Below are 24,040 nucleotides of genomic sequence, written 5' to 3' on the forward strand. Positions count from 1 at the left end.
TGCTATGTTTTTCTAAGTAATGGACGAACGAACGGTATATCTTCTTTTTACATCAGTCGAACGAGACGCTCGAGAAAAATCTTGTCGTCGTCTCATGCATAGTCAATATGATTTTTTTTTTCGGTGACTTTTTTTTATATTTTTTTTATATTTTTTAATTTTTACTTTCCTTGTTGGATTCTCATTAATTTCAAAAAGGATTGAAAAATAACGAAACATATAACAAACTTGAATATTTATAAGAATGTGAACAAACATTTTTTGTATTAATAAGAATATAACGAAACTTAAGAGATTTCTAAGAATATGAATATATTTATTAATTTTTCTTTTCTTTCTTTTTTTTTTTTTTTGAATTCCCATTAATGCACAAACTCGTAAGAAATAATACATCTAACTATTCAGAATATTCAAAAGAATATATAAACGAACTTTCATTACGACAAGAAAGAAAATAAAATATAAAAGTTTACTTGAAAAATAAAACTTGAAAAAAAAAAAGACACGTGCGAATGTTTTATAAGAATATAAATGTATTTTTATTACGAAGCGCAAGAGAAAAATATTAAACGCATAAAATAATATAAATTTATGAGAAATTTCTTGGGAATATCTTTTCGTCGGTCGAAAGGAATGCAAGTAGTACTTGCAGATTAATTCGACGAAAATTGGTGATTTCTCGGTACGTGGTACAAACGGAAAGGACGAGGAAGAAGAAGCAGAAGAAGAAGAAGAAAGAAAAGGAAAAGGAAAAGAAGGAGTAGGAGAAGGAGAAGGAGAAAGAGAAAGAGAAGGAGAAGGAGAAAGAGAGGAGACCGGAAGTCGAGACTCGCGTGTCGTTTGCGAATTGCAGAGACGAGAGGAAAACCTCGACACGCCTTTGTGTCGTTCCTTCAGGTCTTCAACTTCCTTCCTTCTTTTTTCCTTTCGAAGAAAGAGATAGAGATAGAGAGATAGAAAAAAAGAAAGAGAGAGAGAGAGAGAGGGAGAGAAAGAGAGAGAAAGAGAAAAAGTGAAAATGGCGTACGATCATTGGCAAAGAAAGAAAGAAAGAAAGAAAGAAAGAAAGAAAGAAAAAGTCGAGGATGAGTCGAACTACGATGACAACGGCAATGGTTGACTCATTACCATTTTTATGGTCGTTCTGCGTCGGTGCTAACATCGGGATGCTTCTTCTTCTTTTACTTCATGGTATGAACAAAGAAAGAAGTTCTCTAGCCATGGAAGCGGACCTTAAGGTCAAGTACCCTAGACTTCCGGCGTGACTTGAGCACCACTCAAGTCTCACTGTCGCCGCTAAAACGTAGACTCTATCTTTCTGATTCACCTCTCTTGATAACGATCTCTCTCTCTCCCTCTCTCTTTCCTCATCCTCCTCTCGATTACCTTTTCTTTCCTTTTCTCTTTCTTTTCCCTTTTCTTACCTCTACAGTAGATCCTACTCCTTCCTATTTCACGCCTTTTTACACGCGAATTTAACCTCTTTGTTCTCCTTTTTTTTCCTTCTATCTTTTTTTCTCGACCACCAAGACGGATTTATATTACCGTCGAAGTAATTTACTTCAAGGTGATTTATATTTAGAGAGAGGGAGAGAGAGAGAGAGAGAAAGAGATGAAAGGGGTTTCAGTCACAAAAAATGAAAAAGAAATGAAAATGGTAAAGACAAATCTATAAATCATTCTTATTTCTTTAATTTTGGATATAAGTGATTTAAGACGATTTCGAGACGATGATTTATACACGGAATATAAAGTAATCTCAGTCGAATAGAGTAAAAAAAAAAAAGAATGAAAAAGAAAAGAGGATGAATCTATAAATTATTCAGTTTGAATTTATCTAATTCTTGATCAAAGTAATTTACTCCGAGGTAATTTATATAGGAATAAAAGAGTAACGTCGATCGAAGAAAATAAAAAAGGAAAGAAAAGAAACATAGAAAAAGAGAGAGATGAAGATAAATTTATATAAATTATTAATCTTAATCGCTACAATTTTTAAATTGTACGAGAAAATATCGAACGATTCTATTAATCAATCTTAATGAGTTCAGTAATTAGAGTTTATTAAATTTAATAAATTTAAAAATAAGTGAACTATTGAAAATGATTAAAGTATCTAATCAAAAATATCCGAATATAAACGAATATTACAAAAAAAAAAAAAAAAATAACGCATACACACATAACATCGATGGACTAAGATCTAAATATCTTTAATTGTAAAAGAACGTGAAGGACTATAAAAATCTTATGGATTTCTCTCTCTCTCTCTCTCTCCTTCTTCTTCTTCTTCTTCTATTCTGTTTCTTCTTTTATTCGATGGACCGCTATATTGGTGGTGTCGAAAAACCAAAATAAATCGTGTGGAAGCGTGAAAGAGATGAAGAAGAAGAAGAAGAAGAAGAAGTAGTAGAAGAAGATGAGGAAGAGGAAGAAGAGAAAGAGGAGGGAAATGGCCGGTCGACGAACCCGTGGATTCTCGTGGCACGAAGAGTCCTTTTCGGTCCCACTTCGATATTTCCGACGACGGCGCCTGGCCCAACGTGACTCGATTGTCTCGCTTGTTTCTTTCTTCCTTCCTTCCTTTCTTTCTTCCTTCTTTTCTTTCTTTCTTTCTTTCTTTCTTTTCCTTCTTTTTTTCATCTTATTCTTTACCGCGAGAACGCGTTTGATCTTTTCACGTGCGGATAATTACTACCTCTATCTCTCCTTCCATTTTACCAACTTCTTCTTGAGAATTATTTAATAACCTACACGACGTCTCGATCATCTTACGAAAATCTTCATTTAATTTTATCTCCTCGATCGACCTTTTACTTCTTACGACATTCTTTGTTTATTCCATTTTTTTTACTATTAAATAATAATAATAATAATAATAATAATAATAATAATAATAATAATAATATCTTATCGTTACATTTTTCCTTTTTTAACGACGTTTCTTAAATGAAAAGTAAAATTTTATCATCAATATGATTACCGTAGAGTTGAACTTTATAAAAATTTTGAATAATTTACACAATTCTTTTTTTTTTTCTTTTCTTTTCTTTTTAACAAAATAAAATGTTCAAGAACATCCTTTAAATTTTAATTTCCTGAGATCGATAGATTTAAGAAAAAAAAATGTAAAAAAAAATCGAATTAATTTGGTGGAGAGAGAAAGAGGAAAAGAGAGAGAAAGAGAGAGAGAGAGAGAGAGAAAGAGAAAGAGAAGAAAAGGTAACGACTGTTTCGACGTGACTAACTCGAACGACAACGAAGTCAAGTTCATGACTCTCTCATCATTGTCTCCGTGGCTGAATGATAATGATAATATGACCGATGATTCTTATTATTAGCGGAGAATTCTAGCAAATGATATTCCGGTAGTAGTCGTCTGACGATTCAACGTCACGACTACTTTGCGTTCGAACGATCGTTTTCTATTCAATCCATTTTCTTCATTGCTCGAGTTTCATTGCACGTTTAGAATCCAGCTTACGTGACTCCTAACTCAAAGACAAACTGCTCGCGTTCCGTAAATTCCGTTTCAACTTAGCCACCGTTATATTTCATGGCTGACGGTAAGAAAGATAAGTTTTCTATTCTTTTTTTTTTTTTTAACTCTTTGATAATGCTTTTATCGAGTTTACAGCTAATTGGTTACGGGTCAACGAGTAAGGAGTCTTTAGATTTTCATCAAAATTTTGTAATAAGTTAAGGTAGATCTTCGAGATTTTTTTTTCATGGTTAAAGATAAAAATTACTGTGGTCTAATAAATATTTATGAGAGTATTTCAAAGTCAATCAATTAAAAATAGAGAGGAAAATATAGAGATTTAATAAATTTAGCAAATTTAAATACATAATTTATACACGTGTGTATATATATTTTATATATATATATATATATATATATATATATATATATATAAATTAATATAAAATATTTAATATAAAATATGTGATATATGACAATCTGTAGTTTTTCAACAGTATTTTATTTTAAAAAACAAAGAAATAGAGAAAGAAAATAAGGGTTTCATACGATCTTTACGATATTTAACATCGTTTAGATAAAAAAGGATAAGTAGAAATATAGGATAGGATGGAACAAGAAGGAGCAGAACGTAACAAGAAAGAGTAGTGCAGAATAAAATAAGAAAGGATCGAATAAGATCGAATAGAATCGAAAACAAATTCAATAGGATTGAATGGAATAGAAAAGAACTGAATAGGATCGAATAAAATAGAACAAAAATTGAATAGTATTGAATAGGATGAAATAGAGTCGAAAAGGATCGAATAAAATCAAATAGGATCTTATTTGATCCTTTTCGATTCTTTTCGATTCTAATTAATTCTATTCTATATTTTTTCGGTCCTATTTGAACTTATTTACTCCTATTCGATCCTATTTGATCCTATTCGATCCAATCCGATTTTGTTTAATCCTATTCGATGTTATTCGCTTCTGTCTAGTCCTGTCATATCCTATATCTCTATCTGCTCTAAGTTTTTTATCTAATCTACATTAACTGTCTTGAATAGTAGATAGAGTAAACAAATTCTTCAAACAAAAATTACAGGTTCTTATTTAAAGAACTTAAGTTAACCATGAGATAGTGTTTTAAAGCGAAATAATGACTTAGACAAGTAATATACTTTAAATGTTTTTTACTTGAAAATTTCTTTTAAAAAATGCGACGTTTTTGATAACATTCACAATTATCTTCGTTGTACGTACCATCCATAGATCGTGCGAAAATGGCGAACAATAGGTTACAGTGATTTAATTGATTCTTCGATCCGGGCCTATACCGTTATATTAATTTTACAGGGAACGATCGGTGTTCGCGACTAAGCGAATTAGCCTCGCATTAGCGCGTCTGGCCAACGTAAGATTAATGTTCGTCCTTCTAATTAATATCGTAGTAGAAATTACGCGTTTGCATCTATCGTAAATGCTGTAATCCATGATTTGTTTGTGTAGATATTTTTAAAGAAAAAAAGAAACATATACTGCTTATTAAGTAAATAACAAAGCGGGAATATAATTGCAAAATTTTTTGCGAAATTTAATACAAAAAATTTGATTGCTATGTTGGACCACGTCATATTTGTTAACGTGTTGTAATTATGTAATTACACACACACACACACACACATACACAAAGACACATAGACGTATATATATTTTTTTCTAAGTTTAATGGTTTTGATTGGATGAAATTATTTATAAATTTCTTTTTTTATTTACAGCAACCGCGGCGATAGCGAGCACGGTGCAAATCGAGTGTGCGAGCGAATCGATAATCGTGCATATTTCGACCGAGGGTAGAACCGACTTTCACGGTTTGGTTTATCCACGAGGTTTGTCGAAAAATAGTTCCTGTCTGCAGGAATACAGAAGTCAACCCTCGCCGATAACTTACAACCTGCCTTTGAGATCCTGCAACACGATGCCTACCGAATTGGTGAGTTTCTTTTCGTTTTATCATTCCTGTACGTCACTAAGATACCATATATATTGTCTTTTTCTAAATAATTTAACAAATAATAATAAAATAAAGAGAAACTAATAAATATTTATAGAAGAAGTTAAATTAAGAAAAAAATAAATAAATAGAGAAAAATATTTCCTATTTTATAGATTCATTAGATTAGTATACCAGTTAATTTTTTAAAAGATACTTTACGTATTACATATGATACACATTATACATAGTATTACGTAAATAAATCTCAATAATACTTTTATATAATACGAGAAGTAAGACGCATCTTTATAAAAACATATGATCAAGAAATACCATAATCATAACCACTAGATAGACATTTAATCAAATTTTCCTTAAGTTCGGTCAAACACAAACGACCTACAATAAATAAATAAATAAATACATACATACATATATATCTATATCTTACTTAACATCGAGTTAGTATTGATAAACATAGAGAAAAAGGTAAAGAAAAAGAAAAATATAGCAAAATATCAATGGAAGTTTAAATTGGACAAAATTCGAGGTATACGTAAGAGCACACATGGGACTTTGAGCGTGACGAAGCTTAACGATCGTTCGTGCTTGTACGTACTCGCTTGAGGCGGCTTGAAAAAAGCTCGCTGAGGCGTGAATACACGCGTGAGTACATGCTGAGAGGAGACTCGATAGAGGTAAAAGAGAAGTGGAGGAAGAAGAAGAAGATGAAGAAGACGAAGACGAAGAGAAGAAGAAGAAGAAGAAGAAGACGAAGAGATTGCGGAGAAGGACGAGTATAGTGGGAGAAGGACATACCAAAGAGAAGGAAGCGGTAGAAGAAGAAGAAGAAGAAGAAGAAGAAGAAGAAGAAGAAGAAGAAGAAGAAGATGGTGAAGGGTGGGGAGGGTGGGTTGAGAGGGAAGGAGAAGAAGGAGGAGGGGGAGGGCACGTTGGTGTAACGAAGGAATCGTGTGTCGAGGCGAGAGATCGCTTCCTCGCCATACCATAACTGGACCGTTATGTGACCGGACTCGCAGCCTTCTTACGAGGATCGCACGAGTACGAGTATGAGAGAAAGAGAGAGAGAGAGAGAGAGAGAGAGAGAGAGAGAGAGAGAGAGAAAGGGAATATATAAATGCATACACACGTGTATATACGTATGTAATGGGTAAGACCTTCTTATACAAACAATTTGATATTTATTTATTTATTTATTTATTTATTTATTTATTTATTTATTTATTTATTTATTTAATCATTGGGTTGAATCATTAATAAGTATAATAGATAATTTGGAGGATCAATATTCTGCAATATTTCTTATATCTTATAAATAATTTTAATTAACGTTGTGCTGTAATAATAGTAATAGTAATAGCAGTTATATATTTATTGAAATATTCATTATTGAAATTATTGATATTACTTTATCGAAGAATTTAATATTTTATCTATACGTATATACACACAGACACACATTAAATATTTACATGCTTAGAAGTAGATATAGTAAGTACTTATCTGTTTAGATAAGTATTTAGTATATATACTATATATTTATTAAATAGTACTTACTATATATACTATATTACTATATATACTATAAGCGAATTTAGATTCTAAATGGTAAGATAGGTATGTACGATCGTGATTGTGATTGTACTGTTTAGAAGATAAACGAATCTCTGAGGCACGTTCGATTCTTTTTTTTTCTCTTTTCTCTTCTTCCGTCTCTTCTGTCTTTCTCTGTAATGATTTTTATCTTTATTTTAATCACTGGAATAAATCGTAAAAGGATGAAGGTGCGGAACGATCGGATGAAAAAATATCGTCAAAGATGAGAGAAACCATCGAGAGAAATCGTCGATTTGCGTCGATCGAAAAAAATTACAACGATCCTCGGGCGATCGATAACCTTATATGATCTATGATCGTTATTAGTGATAATTAGAATGGTTACATTTGATATCGAATGAAATGTGAATATCAGAAGAGATGAAACGTTCGATTTTTCATTAAAAACAAAAAAAAATCATTGTCACGTATTTGTACAAGATGGATAAAAAATTAATAGATGATATTAGAAATCGATTAGATAGCTCTTTTTTTTAATATTTTTTAAGCTAATAATTTTTTTCGCATTGTAAAAAGTACAAGTCGTGAAACTTTTGATCTAGCCTGTGTAAACAACGACGATGACTAGAAATGTTTTCGTTTGGTTTTGCTCGTTCGATTATTTTTTGTGCGATCTTCTCGACACTTACATTTTTATGCAAATTGCTTCGTTTATAGTCCGAGATGAAAGTAAAAAGAAAGCGAATCGTACGAAGGGAAATTTCGTAGAGTTTTGAAACCTCGTTAATAAGAAATCGATAGTATTTATTTAGAAAATTACATGAAAATATTATTTAAACGATAAATTAATTTTTCATAATTATCAAATCATACACACACATATTTCATTTCCTTAGTACGATATTAATTGTTATGTAATTTTTATTATACGCGTTATATTCCTTTATCTAACGATTACATATTAAAATTAGATGAGGATTGAATTAACGAGGATTAAACCGATTTTTAATACATTCATTTAATAAAAGAATATAAGATCTTTGATAAATATTTTAATCATTAAGAAAAGGCTATAACTCTGAAAAAGAAAAAAGATACAACTAAATAATCGTGTGAAATTGCATTAAAATCGATTCCAGTAATTTTCAAAATATCATTGACACCGACATGAAAAAGAAATAATAAATAATTTCAAAAAAAAAAAAAAAATGGTGTTTAAAGTTTAAGATACGCAAGTAAACATAACATGTAACGTCGAATATCGGTAACGGACTTAATTAACTTTTTTTCATTTGTGAGTGAAATTTTCTAATGATATATTCTTAAAGGATAAATTGTTAAAAAAAATATATGACATCTAGTAAGTTAACAAAAACATCGATTTTTAGAAATTTACTAAACGTTACGTGTAATCTTTTAATGACGTTAAAATCGGGAGACAGAAAGAGCAAGGATAATTCAAGGGATACCATGGTTAAGGGCAAAGGGAACGATTTGTCGTGAAACATAGAAGGGACTCCGACGTTCGTGAGAGGCTAGCTCGCACAGGGCGAGGGAAGTCTTTGACCTCTACGTCCACGGCCGATTCCTCGAGGTCGTCGTGGGCGTGCGATCGACCGTATACGATGGACCGTGAGCAATTTTACAATCCCTTCTTAAGCAATTATTATATTTCTGAACATTCGAAGGTGCCCCTTAAAAGGTCAGCTTATTAAAAAAAAATCATCGCGAGTGAATCTATTGGAATCTTTTATTTCCCAAAAACATAAAAAGTTAAATCTCTTATAGAAGATATTTTTTATTAGATAATAAATTATTAAAAAAATATTATAAGTAAAATGAGAAGTGATAATATATGAAAGTAACGTTAAGTATAATATTTATGGAATTTTTTTTTTTTTTTTTTTTTCCCAATCGAAGTATGAATGATAAGAGAGATATTAATCATGCAATCGAAGTTAATACTACAACGATACTAAAATTATTAGTATAAAAATAATCAAGAAACGATATACCAAACTAGAAAGAAAGGAAAAAAGAGACGGAAAGAGAAAGACACATACAAAGAGAAAATTGAGTCGAAGAATATGGAGGAAAAAAAAAGGAATGGTTTTCTCGATCCATGAGATTAACATAAATTGCGCTCGTCGTGTTTGGAATAGCTAACCTGTGGATTAGTTCAAGGTAGATCTCAACTTAAGTAGAAGCATCCAAATATGGTGCTTTTGAGTAACCATCCCTTGCACTTACGTAACCATTCTCAAGTGTGACTTTTCACGTATGTATGCGTTTTCATAGACATAGATCACACGTTGTCCGGTAAACACTTACGTAAGTTTGGTATTCATGTCGTCGTCGGACTTGCTCGAAATTATATTTTTCTTTCTTTTTCTATTTTTACAATTCTTATTATTACTTATGATATATTATTTCTATAAAAATTTTATTCAACGTATAATACTTAAAAGATTGGACAAAAAGTTCCTAAATAAATTACTTGAAAATATAAGTTAATGTAAATTAAATAAATTAAAAAAAAATTATTAAAAATAAATTAAATTAATTTAAATTGTAGAAATTATTCTACAGGTCTAGCTCGTAACAATTTAAAAAATAAAATTAACCATAAAAAATCTATATATAATATATATCATTTATACATGTGTGTATATACGCATTCATGTACACACACACACACACACACACACACACACACACATTTCTATATTTAACTAGATTTTAATAAAATGACGAAAAAAGATTTAGTTTATCGCCAATAGATCATTTTTGTCGCTGGATAAAAAAAAAATAGTGAAAAGAAAACGATTCTTGATGGATTAACGAGCAACATCAACACTTCAATCTTCACGACAGCTAACCGTTCGTTCTTCTCTCTTTCTATTTTTTTTTTTCTACGGCCTACTGGAAAGGCGTGTGTCTTCGTCGTCATCGTCGTTGTCGTTGTCGTCGTCGTCGTTGTCGTCGTCGTCGTTGGCGAGCACCTTCACCAAGTGTTTCGTAAGGCGGCACCTCATTTGTCTCACACTGAATCTTACGCTTGAATATCCAGTTAACGGTGCAAATAAGTTCGTGCTTCTCTTACTTCTTACATACATTTTATATACCCGTTATTAATGGTATCGCGTGTAATAGACGAGAGTTTATAATAGTATCTACACGTTTTCTCAACTTTTCTCACATTTCTATCTTTCACTTGCATTCGAGATATATATAGCAAAGGAATTCATAGAAAAAAAAAAGAAAAATATTAATAACAATAATAATACTATCCTGTATAATATATGATTTTTTTTTAGAAATTTTATATATATATTTTTTCTATAGTGTGTGTGTGTGTGTGTGTGTGTGTGTGTGTACACACACTATAAAATAAAAATTATAGATATATATATATATCCATAATTTTTATTTATTAATTAATGTAAGCGATATAACATATAATTTTTTTCTTTTAATTAAATTTCATAAAAAATTTAACTCTAATTAAAGTATAATAAAAATTTCCAAACAAGAAAAAGAATAAAAAAATAAATCATGCATTGAAGAGCAAAAGTATACAAATTTTCTCTTCGCAAAAAAAAATAAAAAAAGAAACGAATACACGATCACGTTCTCTCATTTTACATACGTATCATCTCAATTTCCCTCGCTAACCAATAATTATTTTATAACAAATTGTCTCATCGTTACGAGAGCGCGTCTTTTAAATTATAGACTCGTATCATTCGAATGAAAAATTCACGAGGCTTTCTCCGAAGCGAACGTCCTTGAATTTAGATCCTTTCCACAGTTTTGCATTGCTATCGTGTTAAATCGCAATGAAAGAAAAACATTCGAATGTTTTACGATCAGCTACGGCTTTCTAATTGTCACCGTCTATTATTAACTTTTTCTTTTTCTTTTCTTTTCTTTTTTTTTTTCATTCTTCTTCTTTACCTTTCTTCGGTACTCCTTCGTTTGCAAAAACAATTCGTTGGACATAGAAATGTCCTTAAAACAAGGATATCGTGTGGGTTGTTGAACGTCTTGTGGACAGTGACGTGAGCTTTGCCCACGCTTGAATCGTAAAAGTAAAAGTCGCAGCTAGATTCTCTACCATAAGTTTACATACCACGTTCATATACATTATATATGTACAATTTATATTTGTGTGCGTGTGCATGCGTTTATACACGAAACTTCTTCTGTATCTCTTTCTCTCTTTTTCTATCTTTGTTATACCATATGTGTATCTGTATCTGTGTGTGTGTGTGTGTGTGTGTGTGTGTGTGTGTGTGTGTGTGTGTGTGTGTGTGTGCATGTGTATGTGTGTCTACATTTATGTGTATGTGCAAGATCATCAAAATGAATACAGGATGGTTCAATAAACGATAATAAATTTGATAATAAAACTTTTCAAGGTTTCATCTCAAGAGTATCGTAAAATCGTTAAAAACTTGTCCCATCTTGGAATCCTTTTTTAAATATCCTTAATAAAGTAAGAAAATGCAAAAGAGCATTCTTTGAATCACTTTTTTCTTATATTCATTTGATTATTAGGTTGTTTAATTGTAATAAAATAAATACAAAGTATATAGAGACATATATAGTATCTATATATATATATTATATAAATGTATAAGTGTGTACATACATATATACACACACATATATGAAGCTTGTTCATTCAAAATTAATTCGACAGAGCGTATCCATTTAGTTGCTTCACTTTCTCCATTTTCATATGATCGAGGTCGATGAATTTGCGTCACCTTATAGACAAACAAGAATTACATTCATGTTCATTGGTGTTCGTAACATCTGAGAGAATGACGTTATTGATCGATAATAAAAGGAGATACACACACACACGCACATATACAGAGAGTGAGAGAGAAAGGTGACTTTCACTTAATTTTCAAAAAGATAGGACCAAACTGTAATAATTCGTAAGTTATCGCAAAAGTTTCTTTTCTCTCATGAAAAAAACATGATTTCTAGTAAACTTTCATTAAATGAGAATGTTTACTTTTGACAATAAAATTATACAGGTTGGATCAAAATTTTCTGATTGGTAGAAACGTTCTTCGATAATCCACCTTATACAATAAATTATTAAATATACAGTTTTATCTCGTTTCTCTTGCGAAAGATATTAAAAAAAAAGAAAGAAAAAAAGACAAGCTTTATTTTTCTAAATTTTGTTACAAGAAAAAAAGAAAACAAAACAAAATTCTACGTTCATAAACTCTCACCGTTTTTATTCAACAAATTTTATTTTTCTTCAATAAACTATTTTCTTTTTTTTTTCTTTTGTTTTTTTATTTATAATTTTAAATTTCGACAGAATAGACGAAGTTTATTACAAGATTTCGAAGCTACGATGTTTCTCCTATGTATTATTATTAGAAACCAGTTACCGTTAGATCTTCGTTCGAATAAAAAATTTCTTAGTTGCTTATCTAGGTGCATGGTAACGTGATAAATAACTTTTGAATCGTTCGATAGATCTTAGGCCGCGAAAGGAGAGTTCGCAGCGAGTGGTCAGACGAGTTCGACATATTCAAATAGCGCATCTGTTGCGCAGCACTGAACCGCCTCCTTAGCTAGTATGTAGCAGCAATAACATCTGCCGTTCTTCGTTCTTCATTTTTACACTTATGAATCTTCTCGATCCTCTTCTACTTATCATCTTCATCCTTGTCGATCTTCCAAGGATCTACGTCGAAAAAAAAGAATAATCTACGTTGGAAGAGAAAAAGAAAAGAAAAAGGAAAAGAAAAGAAAAATTAAAAAAATCAAATCACGTAGGTAGAGACAACGTAGGCTTTCAATTAACTAATTAACTCGATGCCGTGTCATTAATTATTTAAGAAAGTAACGTCGAAGAATTTTCACTGAACTTTTACTTCGTTTAACAATCGAAAGATATAATTTGTATTTCTTTATTTTCTATATAAATAGGTGACAACAATAAAAATGATTCTACGAATATTGATTTATGAATTATTATTTTTCGAGCATCGTGTATTATTCGAACGAAATTATATTTATCTTTGTGTCTCGAGCATATCTTAAATTTTGTTTTAGTATTATCTCATACATTTCTTTTAAATTATCTTTCTGGATTGAAAAAAAAAATAAAAAGATAAGTTTATAAAAAGATACAACTATATACGAATAAGAAAAAACAAATATATGCATTATATATAAATATATATATTAATAGATTTATAATATATATAATATGTATATATTATTTTATATATTATTATATCATATATAATAGTTATATATATTCGTTAGTAGCGATATAGTATCGTAAATCGCAGACTTTTCAATTTTTCATATATATATATAAAATTTATTATGATATGTTTATATATATATATATATATATATATATATATATATATATATATATCGGAAATTGAAAAGTCTGCAAGATTATCGCTACTTGTTTAATTGCTTCATAAGCGATCCTTTAATAACGTTCCGCTTCACTTGGTGGCTCGAGTTGTACGATTCTATGAACGATTCATCAAGAGGATGCACTCTTCGTGTTGTCAATAAATCCATGAACGATACGTTTCTACGTACGTTATCGTCGTCGTTTACGTAGGCAGTAATTCTCAGTTAAGGATCGTAAAACGAATCGTCCTGTGAAATTATTACAAGTTCCTGCCTGCTCTGGACGGGAAACGAATAAAAAGAAAGAAAAAAAAAAAAAAAAAATCTTTCCGTCGCTTTAAATCATCGTTTCGCTTCGTGTAACTGCGCCAACATGCGGCCAACATCAACAGTATCCAGTTATAGCCTCCGACGACATTGAAACTGAATGATACTTCCACAGGATCTACGATATGTCCTTGAAAATAACCTTGCAAACTTCCCTTTAATTAATTCGAATATTCTCGATTACTCTCGATCGATTTAATTCAAGATATATCATTAAATCATTAGTACTTTTTGAGATCGTACTTTGATCGAGTTGATCAAAGATCATTTGTGCATCGAACGTGAAAGAATATAAGAGTGAATTACTTCTTTGATTAGATATTCACACGCACGTATAGCATATCGAATACTTTCGAAATAACTCCGGTCTGATTTTTCTGGGAGGAGAGGAAGAAAATCAGAAAGCGACTCTTTTACGGTAAAAATATTTCTCAGGAATCAGTTGTATATTCCCTCGTTGCTCAACATATATATGTATATATAAACATATATATATATAAAAAAAAAACATCATGTTCTATAATCCGAACGAAGCTTTTCTTCCCAAAGACTTAATAACCCAAGTTCCTTGATCGAGAAATAGGTTTGAATGATTTAAAGGATGTAAGAAGATGCCAATGATCTTGATCCATATAAATTATCGATTTATGCAAAATCCTCGTTCGATATACCGTTCTCAAGGACGTGGACCAACAGAACTCTATTATCATTTGATCAAGTTAAAATATAATAAGAGGGCAAAAGCATCATCGAAGAAGTTAACTCACCGTGTTATATGTCGAAGCATTCATTAAAACTTTACCCTTTTGTCGAGTCTTTGATCTTTTCTGATCGCGAGAAACATCCTCTCTGGTGTATCCAGTTTCGTTTTCGTTTACGCAGCAGGTGGTGCTACCATTAGCTCGGGCAAATGGTGCCCTTGCTCGGTCTCGTAGCATAGAGGGTATGTGTAGACCCTGTAATATCTTCCTAGTAGTGAGGTAACCACCGGTTGCAAGGAGTGGTACCAGGTACTTCTTCCCGAGGCCCAATTACATCGTAAAATCTTAGCTCGCGGCCTGTAAATTACACGTGAGTTCTTGACTATACCTCTCTTTCTGATCACGCTTAGCGACAGCCATCTTTTTTTCAACGATTTATCGTACGAAACGATTGCCCTTACTTCGAATCGACTCGATATAATCGATCGAATCAACCAACCAATCCAACCAAGCAACGTTAGTTGCATCCAAAAAGTTTGACGAGCATGAAGAATCTTAAGTAAGCGATTTAGTTACATATGATCGTATCTAACGTTAATACCCGTATAATATCTTTTATCGTTAACGTCACCGGACGATCGTCACCAGATTATCCTGTTAAAATGTTCTGATACAAGTACGACGTAGATTTGTCAATCTGTAGGATCGACGATTATGAACGATCAAAATGATAATGATTAATTCCATGGAAGAGATCAATTCTCAAATCTTTTACTATAAAAAAAAAAAAGAATTATATACTCGTGAGAAACGAACTTTACTGACTTTCGTAATAAAAATGTATTATCCGACATTATTCTTAAAAAAAAGAAAAAAAAGAAGTCCTGTCCAAATCAAAAATAGAAATTCGAAATATTAATGTCGTTAAAAGTAAGATTCGTTCATTACAGAATTTACAATCACGTCCAAATAAAAATCACTTGGCGTGGGCCAAGTCGTTAAGAAGAACGAAGAAAGAAAAAAAAGAAAAGAAATGAAGAGAAAAAAAATTATATCATCGTGGGATCTAATTAAACAAAAATTCGTGGGCGTTTCGCGAGAGTAAAGGCACGCTCTCTTCTTCTTTACGATCGTGCGAAGGATCGTCGTGAGAAAGAAAGGACTCGGCGTTGTCCAGCATGCGGTCATTTCGCGATTACCCCTACCGTGTGTCTCTCTTGGGTATCTTTGGTGTGCACGAGAGAATTAATAGCCGACTTTCACCTCCTTCCTTTCCTTTGGATACGCTATCTGCCTTCTTCTTTTACTACACTCTCTTTCTCTCTCTCCCTCTCTCTCTCTATATATATATATATCTTTATATATATATATATATATATATATATATATATATATATATATATATATATACATACATCTGTTCTTCTTAGGCTCTTTTAGCGACCATGCGTCGGCAAACACCAAGAATCTATTCGCCATTCAGTTCAACTACCCATTACCATACGTCTAGACGATGTTCGTCGCTGATTTCGGCTACACGATGGTCTCATCTAATTTGCATAAGGATGTGGGTTCATTAAAGAGATACTCCTTTAGAAAAAATAAAGATAATTAAGATATTCGAACATAAAATCACTTAGAGGCTTAGAAAGTTTTCTTGTTTATCGATAAAATTTCATAAAGTAGAATTCGTAGTCAGGTCGATAATGAAAATGGATATTCTCAATTTCTCGAGAGACGAGAGAAATTAAGGATGCATTAGTTGCTTTATTTTTTTTTTTTTATTTTATTTTATATTTTTTCTTCCTTTTTACATCAATCAGACGTCCGAACTTTTGACGAAGCCTTAAGCAAAGTATTCTAACAGTAACAATGAACTCTTCCTAGCGTTAAATCGAATCGTTCGATTCCAATGGACTTCTTCAAGGTCACTAGCTTTGGCATCCCCGTAGTTAAGTTAGCCATAATGGCGACGTGCCCTGACAAAAAGGAAGAATATAGAGTCGGCGAGCACTTTAGTGCCAACGTCAGGGCTTCTCTTGTCATGGTGTATTATCCTTCCTAATAAGGGAACCGTTAAGCCGTCCGTTACATTTCCATAATGTTACGGTACGTCAGTATCGAGGATGATCGATTATTTTGATGTTAAGATGACGATGAACTTTTCGTAATAGTTCAAACCTTTCGATGATTCATTGTGAAAGTAAGCGATATGTCAGTCAGTAGTCAATATAAATCGAGGATGACATATTTCTAAAGAGAATTTTGAAGGGAGAAGATTGAGGATTGAGAACCACTGAAACGTACGTGGCGGCTGAGCCTTGTAGAGTAAAAGAAGAAGAAAAAGAAGGAGAAGAAAAGGAGAAGATGAAAGAAAAGGAAGAAGAAGAAGAAAAAGATAAAGAAGAAGAACCTGCATATTTTCCGCGAGCAGTGGACCAATCCTTGGCCGTTTCTTTACCAGACGAATTCCCCCCTCACTCCCCTTAACCCCTGCCCTGCACCTTCGTAAAATGGTCCATTGTTCCTCTTAACTATACGTCAAGAATTTATATCGTCCCTTTTTGGCCCACCTTTATAATCAAACTCTAAATCCAAATTTGTACGGGTACACCATCCCTTATCTCCTTAGCCTAAAATATCTGATCATGCTCGAGATCTCACATTAATGATCGCAAATTCTTCGAAGCGTTAGCATTGTAGCTATATATGAGAATTTTTCTTCTCTTTCCGTATAACGGCCTTGCTTGGGAGATGCCCTAACGGTATATCGGTATTGATTGCTTCAGTGGTTTCAACGTTTCACCTGGACGATTAACGTTGAACAAGGAAATGCAACGCGGAACTCTTGTCTCCTTTAAAGATGACTTCCTTTATCTGATATTTTTTCTTTATTATCGTAGACAATGGCATTTTATCTTGCTTTCTTTGCTTTTTTATCAGAGATAATGTACTGACCAAGTATACGAGAGAGAAAGAGAGAACTTGCCATTTTCCAAACACGGATTTCATTATCCATTTCAAAGGGATGACATCATCGACTATCCAAGAGAAACAAAAACGATAAACTTTCTCGGACCACCGTAAAAGCATCGTTAACATGAGAACCTTCGAGGTTCGCAAAGGTTTCTCACTCGACTCGGAAAGTTAGCCAAACTTAGTTGGCCTAGCTAAATTTGAAAATCTTGTAGGATCTTTGAGAGAACCCCTGAACAATACGTTAAAGTCTCTCTCTCTCTCTCTTTTTGTCTCTCTATCTTTCTCTTTCCGGCGAAGCGTCGATATATACAAGTCCTTCCATCCTCGTTGACCTCTGACTGAGGGCTAGCGAGGCACCTCTTGCGGCTGCTTTCGCAGGCTGAGGACGCCTGCTCGCAAGGATACGCCATAACTCTGACCACTAAGAGAGAAAGAGAAGAAGAGACCGGTCTCCTCGAGTCCTCCTCTTTGCTCTGAGACCGCCGTCCTCTTCTTCTTGTCCCTCCACATATACTCTCTCTTTCTCTGTCTTTCTCTTTTCTATCCTTTCCACTGTTCGTAGTAGAGAGAGACGAGCTATCTTCTTTTTCTTCTTCTTCTTCTTCTTCTTCTGCTGCTGCTTCTGCTTCTTCTTTCTTTCTTTCTTTCTTTCTTTCTTTCTTTCTTTCTTTCTTTCTTTCTGTCTTCCATTCTCTCTTTCTCTCTTAAGCTAGTCTAAGAGACCAGAGGGGGACAATGTTGGTGCCTTGCCCAACGACGAGATCCTCAAGACGGCATCTATCCTTTCACCACCCTCCCAGAAAAAGCGTTCTTCCACGAATTTCCTGAAATCCGCTGGTCCTCTTTATCTACGATTCATTATTAAAATTTCTCAATGTAAACATTTCTATAATCCTCGTAGAATTTCTTATATAACGCAAAGTAATATCGTATAAACGTTCGACTTCTACTATATTTGGGATAATTTTCTTTTCGTTTTCGTCCTCATTTCTTCTTCTTCTTCATTTTGCTCGTATCGTTATCCTACGATATTAAATTCGATAACTACGATTTAAAGTCGAGTCGAATTCGTCGTAGATCAATTTTTACTTTGCGGGGATATTTCTACAGTAAAATGAGAAACTTAAATAGATCGATCGATCGATCGAGAGTTAATCTCAGATAAAATCCTTAGGGAACCCTTTTAATCGTTCGATCAATGTTATTGGATAACTCCCTTCCAATCGTAGAATAGATCTGTAGTTAAGTAAAAGGCTAATTGGAAGCAAGGGGTAATAATACTCTGTTTAACCATGCCCAGTTATCGATGTAGTTCATCTAGAATCGTACGTACGTACATACGTATCTGCGTAGTTACGTACCTACGTACAACTGGACAACACAGAGAAGATTATCGTTTTATCGCAGATCCGGATCTTCCTACCCTTTCTTCTCATACACCTCCTTATACACCGAAACCTTGTTCCCCTTTCGTCCTTTCTAACCAAGGGATCTAACAGGATGAAAGGGAAGTTCTGTAAGGACTAACGTGTGATTAGCATTAGAAATCGTGCCGAGTCCAACGATTAAGTTATACCAAAGGTATACGATTTACGTTCGACTCTCCAACCTTTTCTTATTCTTCTCTTCTTCTTCTTCTTCTTTATCTCCACCTCCTTCTCTTTCTTCTACTTCTTCCTCTCCTCCTTTTCCTCTGCCTTTTCTTTCTTCTTATTTAACTCGAAGAAGGGAGGTGGAGTTGCTCGAATCCTGCCAGAGGAAATATATAGCAGGAAGGAGAATACTCGATAGCAAGATTCTAACCTGCGATTATTCAATAGCCATGAGCCCTCAAGCTCTCCCCCACCATATATATATATACATATATATATATATATATATACACATACACATATATATATATATACATATATATATCCACTACTTCTCTTTCCGTTTCACGACGCCTATATCCCATAAAGAAGAGACGTTCAATCTCGTAAGCAAATCCCGACTTCTAGCGTGTTCTCCAAGATGTAAGAGACGTAAGAAGGAGCTACCAAGTGTGTCTGAATCAGAAGGTAGCCGCAGCAACAGCAATAGCAACAGCAGCATCTCGTAAAAGCCTGAAGATGGAAACAGGCTTTTAAACGTCCTCTCTTTGCCACTAGAATTTTCACAAGGCTTTTACTCGTAGTAGTTTTTGGAATTTCCACTTGTCCCGATATACAAATGCTTCTGAGAGAGGATCGAATAATTCGATTCGACTAATCATCGGTAACAGTAGTAAGAGGGAGGAAAAAAAAAAGAAAATATTTCTTAAGAGATTAAAGGTTGATCGTCGATTAAAATGTCATCGTAAAGGACGAATGATTCATTTTGTGGTAGTCCATTAAACTCTATCATTATTAGTATTTGTCTGTTTCTATTCTTCTATTTCTCTACTTCTCTCTCTCTTTCTTTTTTATATACACGTAAAAATTTTATTCGATAAAATAAGCGTTTAGATGTGAAGTAACTTGTACGAAACGATCCTCGAGGAAGTTGAAGGCATCCGGAAATCGTTGAGCTCGGTGGACGATTAGCGAGGAAATCACGAGCGTGCGAAAGTCTTGAACGTTTTTAACATTTTTTCATCTTCCCCTATGAACTTCGTCGACCTTTTCCGTTATAACGAGCCAAGGTGTACCTTCCAGTGGTATCCCATAAGGAACAATAATTGCGGAAACGTTTAAAAGGTTCTTGAAATTTTGTTTCTTTCTTTCTTTTTTTTTTTTCCTTTTTTTTCTTATTATCTCATATCAATCGTGTCATCGTTTATATTCGATGATGTATCGTTGGAAAAAAAAGAAAATCAGATCGATTAATCTTTTTTTATTTTCTATTTTTTTTTCTTGTTTCTTAAATTAGAACGTTCAGAGATCTGGAAATGTCGACAAAGAAGATTCGTAAAAGAAAAAGAAAAAGAAAAAAAAAAGACGCATACGAATGGAGAGAAATCGAAACGAAAAAACTGAGAGCGGCAAAAAAGCTGCCGTGAAATCGAGATAAATGAAATATCGTGAGAGGCAAATATGCGCAGTAAGAAAATCAAGGTCGTTGAGAGAAAGAAAAGAGGGGCAAGAGGAAATTGAAGAAGAAGAAGAAGAAGTTGAATTTTAATGGCTGATTAAACTGTTTTAATTCGTTGTGAAGAAAAGAAAGAGATAGAGAAATTAAGAAAAAAAAAAATCAATTAATCGTCATCGTCTATGACAGTCGATAAAAAATAGTTTTGTGACTAAACTAACGAACGAAAGAATTTAATAATTATTAATTTCAATGGCGGTCGATTGTCGATGTTGTCATGACACGATCATCAATGTCGTACGAGAGTGAAAAATTAAAGTGCATGTTTTTGAACCGGTGAATTCACGTTGAAGTATGCGGATAAATTGGAAAATGATGATGAAGAAGAAGAAGAAGATGAAGAAGAAGAAGAAGAAGAAGAAGAGAAGGATGAAAAAGAAGGAGGAGAACATAAGATTCTCTAGGGAGCAAGAACGCAAGCGCGAATCTGGTCGAACGAGTCCGAATGCCAGAACGACTTGGCTTCGTAGATATGTATTTATGTAAGTACACACATCGATAGAATGGATCGTCGCAAGGACCAGGAATGCAGTTTAGTCGATAGAACGTTTCGTTTGTATCGTTGATGTAAATTTTGTGTCATCTATGGACGATCCTTTTAAGGTGTTAACGAATGTTTAAACGTTCGGAGACTCTAAAAAAAAGAAAAAGAAGAAACAGAAAAAGTAAAGCAAACGTTTACCTTTCAACGAACCTAAATAAATCTCGTTGGCGAAAAAAAAATAAAGAAAAATTGAAGAAGATTTATTTGCTAAAGAAATTACGATCTTTCAACCAGGTACTTCATTTTTCCTCTCTCTACAGGTCTTTCGAAAGAGGATAATATACTCTTCAAAATTATTATGTATAATAATAATAATGACGATGATGATGATGATGATGATAAAAATGTTAATAATAATAATTCTAAATAAGTTTAAATGGTCTAAAAATTAGAAAGGATATGGAAACAAACAAAAACAAAAATAAACCATAATAATACCACTCGTCATATCTTCAACTGGCATAACACCTAAGTCGTTTGTACAACCTATTTAAACAACTCTTTGGATCAGTACGAATATATACGAACAAACACAAAAAAGAAACATACAAAAAAACATAGAATAATTCGATCATTTCTCAAGAAAGAATGATCTTACTCGTGACACTCATTTTATTTATTCTTATTCTTATTTCTTACAAAATTACAAAAGATAAATAAATAAATAATAGATGGATAGATATCCAAGTGCACTATATATCCAAGTAACTTCTCGTTTCGTGGAATTAGTTTTAAGTATCCCCTTCGGAGATCCTTAAATATCACGTTCGGAAAGAAAAAGTGGCTCTCTTGGTAAGCCAGCGTGAGGAGAATGGAATAAGAAATAGGATGGGAAGGGAGAAAGAAGCCTAATCCGATGGTTCGTCCTACACATACACACAGACAAACAGACATAATACATATGTACGCTTACACACGCTCATAGACCATAAAAGCACGAGGAAGAAAGGAAAAAAAGAAAAAGAGTGCGAAACTCGATTTCTCTTGAAAAGAAGACTCTCCTGCGTTTGTCCTTCAAGGACAACAGAAGAGAGAAAGAAAGAAACGGGGTATGTTTCTCGTTCGAATGGTATCCACCTACAAAATGGCGAATTCTTGATTACTTTCGACGGCCATCAAAACTCCCACGTCCTCCATCTTTTTTCTTTTTCTTTTTCTTTTTTTTCTATTTTCTATTTTTTTTTTTTTTTTTTTTCATCGATGATCACAGTCTCTTTATCTCGATAGGCGAACGATTTTCGACTTTCGCCTCCAATCGAGATTAGAAATACAAATTCGATCTCGCCTTCGTACTCTTTATAACACAAGGACTTATCCTTGCGCCCACAAACGTTGTTGAACAGTCACTCGCTTTTTCGAATGACTCACCTGAATAAGAGAGAACAATTTCGAAAGAGTTGTTTCGTTCTTGCGAACGATCGGTGATATCGCCGACGAGGTATATAAAAATTATTGTCGAAATTTAACGAGCCATTTTTGTCCGATCTTTTTTTCTCTCGTCCCTCTCTCTTTCTTTTTTCTTTCTTTTTTTTTGTCCGACGATAAAAAAAAAGATACTTCGTGGAGGTAATTAGCGTGCTTGATTTATATCTCTTATTTTTTTTTTCTTTTTTTTTGTGTATCATAAGTCACAAGTTCGAAATGAAAAAGTAATATTTATATATGAGTACGATATTGGAAATAAAAATTTAATTAGGTAAGAAATTATAAAATACGATTTAGAGTGTGTACTTGCAAAGATATTACACAGCATTTTCTTGATACGCATAATCATCGTACAGATGTCATCGTAGAAAAGTCGACTTATCTATCTACGAATGCAACGTACGTTCGCTTCTTTCTGCGTTTTTTCTTTTTTTTTTGTTTCTCTCTCTTATCTTTTTCTTCCATTCCATTGTTACGCACATTGCGCGACACTTTTGAATTACATTGACATAGTTCCTCGTCTCAAAAAGCTTACGTCACATCTTCACGCATCGGAGATAACTGAAAAGGGAAAGAAAAAAGAAAAGAGGAAAAAAAATTCCAACATCGACGTTAAAGATGTAAGAAATTTTGCGAAGAAAAAGTAAAGATGGAAGAAGAAAAAAAAGATGAATCTTCCGTCTTCGAAATAGGAGTTACCGTACGACCTTGGAAGGTATTAAAATTCATTTGAGAGATGACGATTCGAGTGGTCTCTCGAGTTAATGGTCCACGCAGCATCCCTCACGGGCATCGTTTTATGGGGAGAAGAGTAGCCAAAAGGAAGAAGATGAAGAAGAAGAAGAGGAAGAAGAGGAAGAAGTGAAGGAAGAGGAAGAGGAGGAGGATAAAGAGGAGGATGAGGATGAAGATGAGGAGGAGGAGGAACATGCAACACACTCACGCGTTTCCATTCTCGGCTCACTGCTATTTTTAGCGATGTTTGCACACCTCCAACGATGGAATTCTCTCTCTTTCTCTCTCTCTCTCTCTTCTCGACGTACCGAAAGTTCTGAGAAATTTCAAAAAGAAAATCAACTTATAGCCATCGCGTAATACCCAGGAGGATTAGAGAGAGAGAGAGAGAGAAAAGGAGAAAAGATCCTGGTAAAGAACCGGTATGTGCAATGAATAGCAAATATCCTCTTCTCATCCTCAGCTTCATCTTCAATCTCGACATTAGGTAGATTTGCAGTTTGACCTTAGGGTTTACGATTGCCTATCATAACGGCTGTGAACTTGGTGATACCTACTAATTGCTTATCTACGTTTATATGATCAATTAAGAAAAGGATTTCGAATATTCTTTTTTTCCTCGAGATCGGATGCGTTAAATAAATAATTATTTCTCGTATAGTAAATATAAAAGATATATATATGTATGTATGTATGTATGTATGTATGTATGTATGTATGTATGTATGTATGTATGTATGTATGTATGTATGTATGTATGTATGTATGTA

At 33.2% G+C, this 24,040-nt stretch overlaps 1 protein-coding gene across 1 annotated transcript in view; it reads left to right on the forward strand.

Annotated features, from left to right (window-relative positions):
- Positions 1–24,040, forward strand: part of LOC127062443 (cuticlin-4) — a 64,909-nt gene that overhangs the window by 29,778 nt on the left and 11,091 nt on the right. The window contains exon 5 of the mRNA XM_050990692.1: positions 5,245–5,459. Within this exon, the coding sequence (XP_050846649.1) occupies positions 5,245–5,459 (215 nt within the window). The remainder of the gene's footprint in view (positions 1–5,244; positions 5,460–24,040) is intronic.

The sequence above is a fragment of the Vespula vulgaris genome, chromosome 1, assembly GCF_905475345.1.
Source record: "Vespula vulgaris chromosome 1, iyVesVulg1.1, whole genome shotgun sequence".
Taxonomy (NCBI): domain Eukaryota; kingdom Metazoa; phylum Arthropoda; class Insecta; order Hymenoptera; family Vespidae; genus Vespula; species Vespula vulgaris.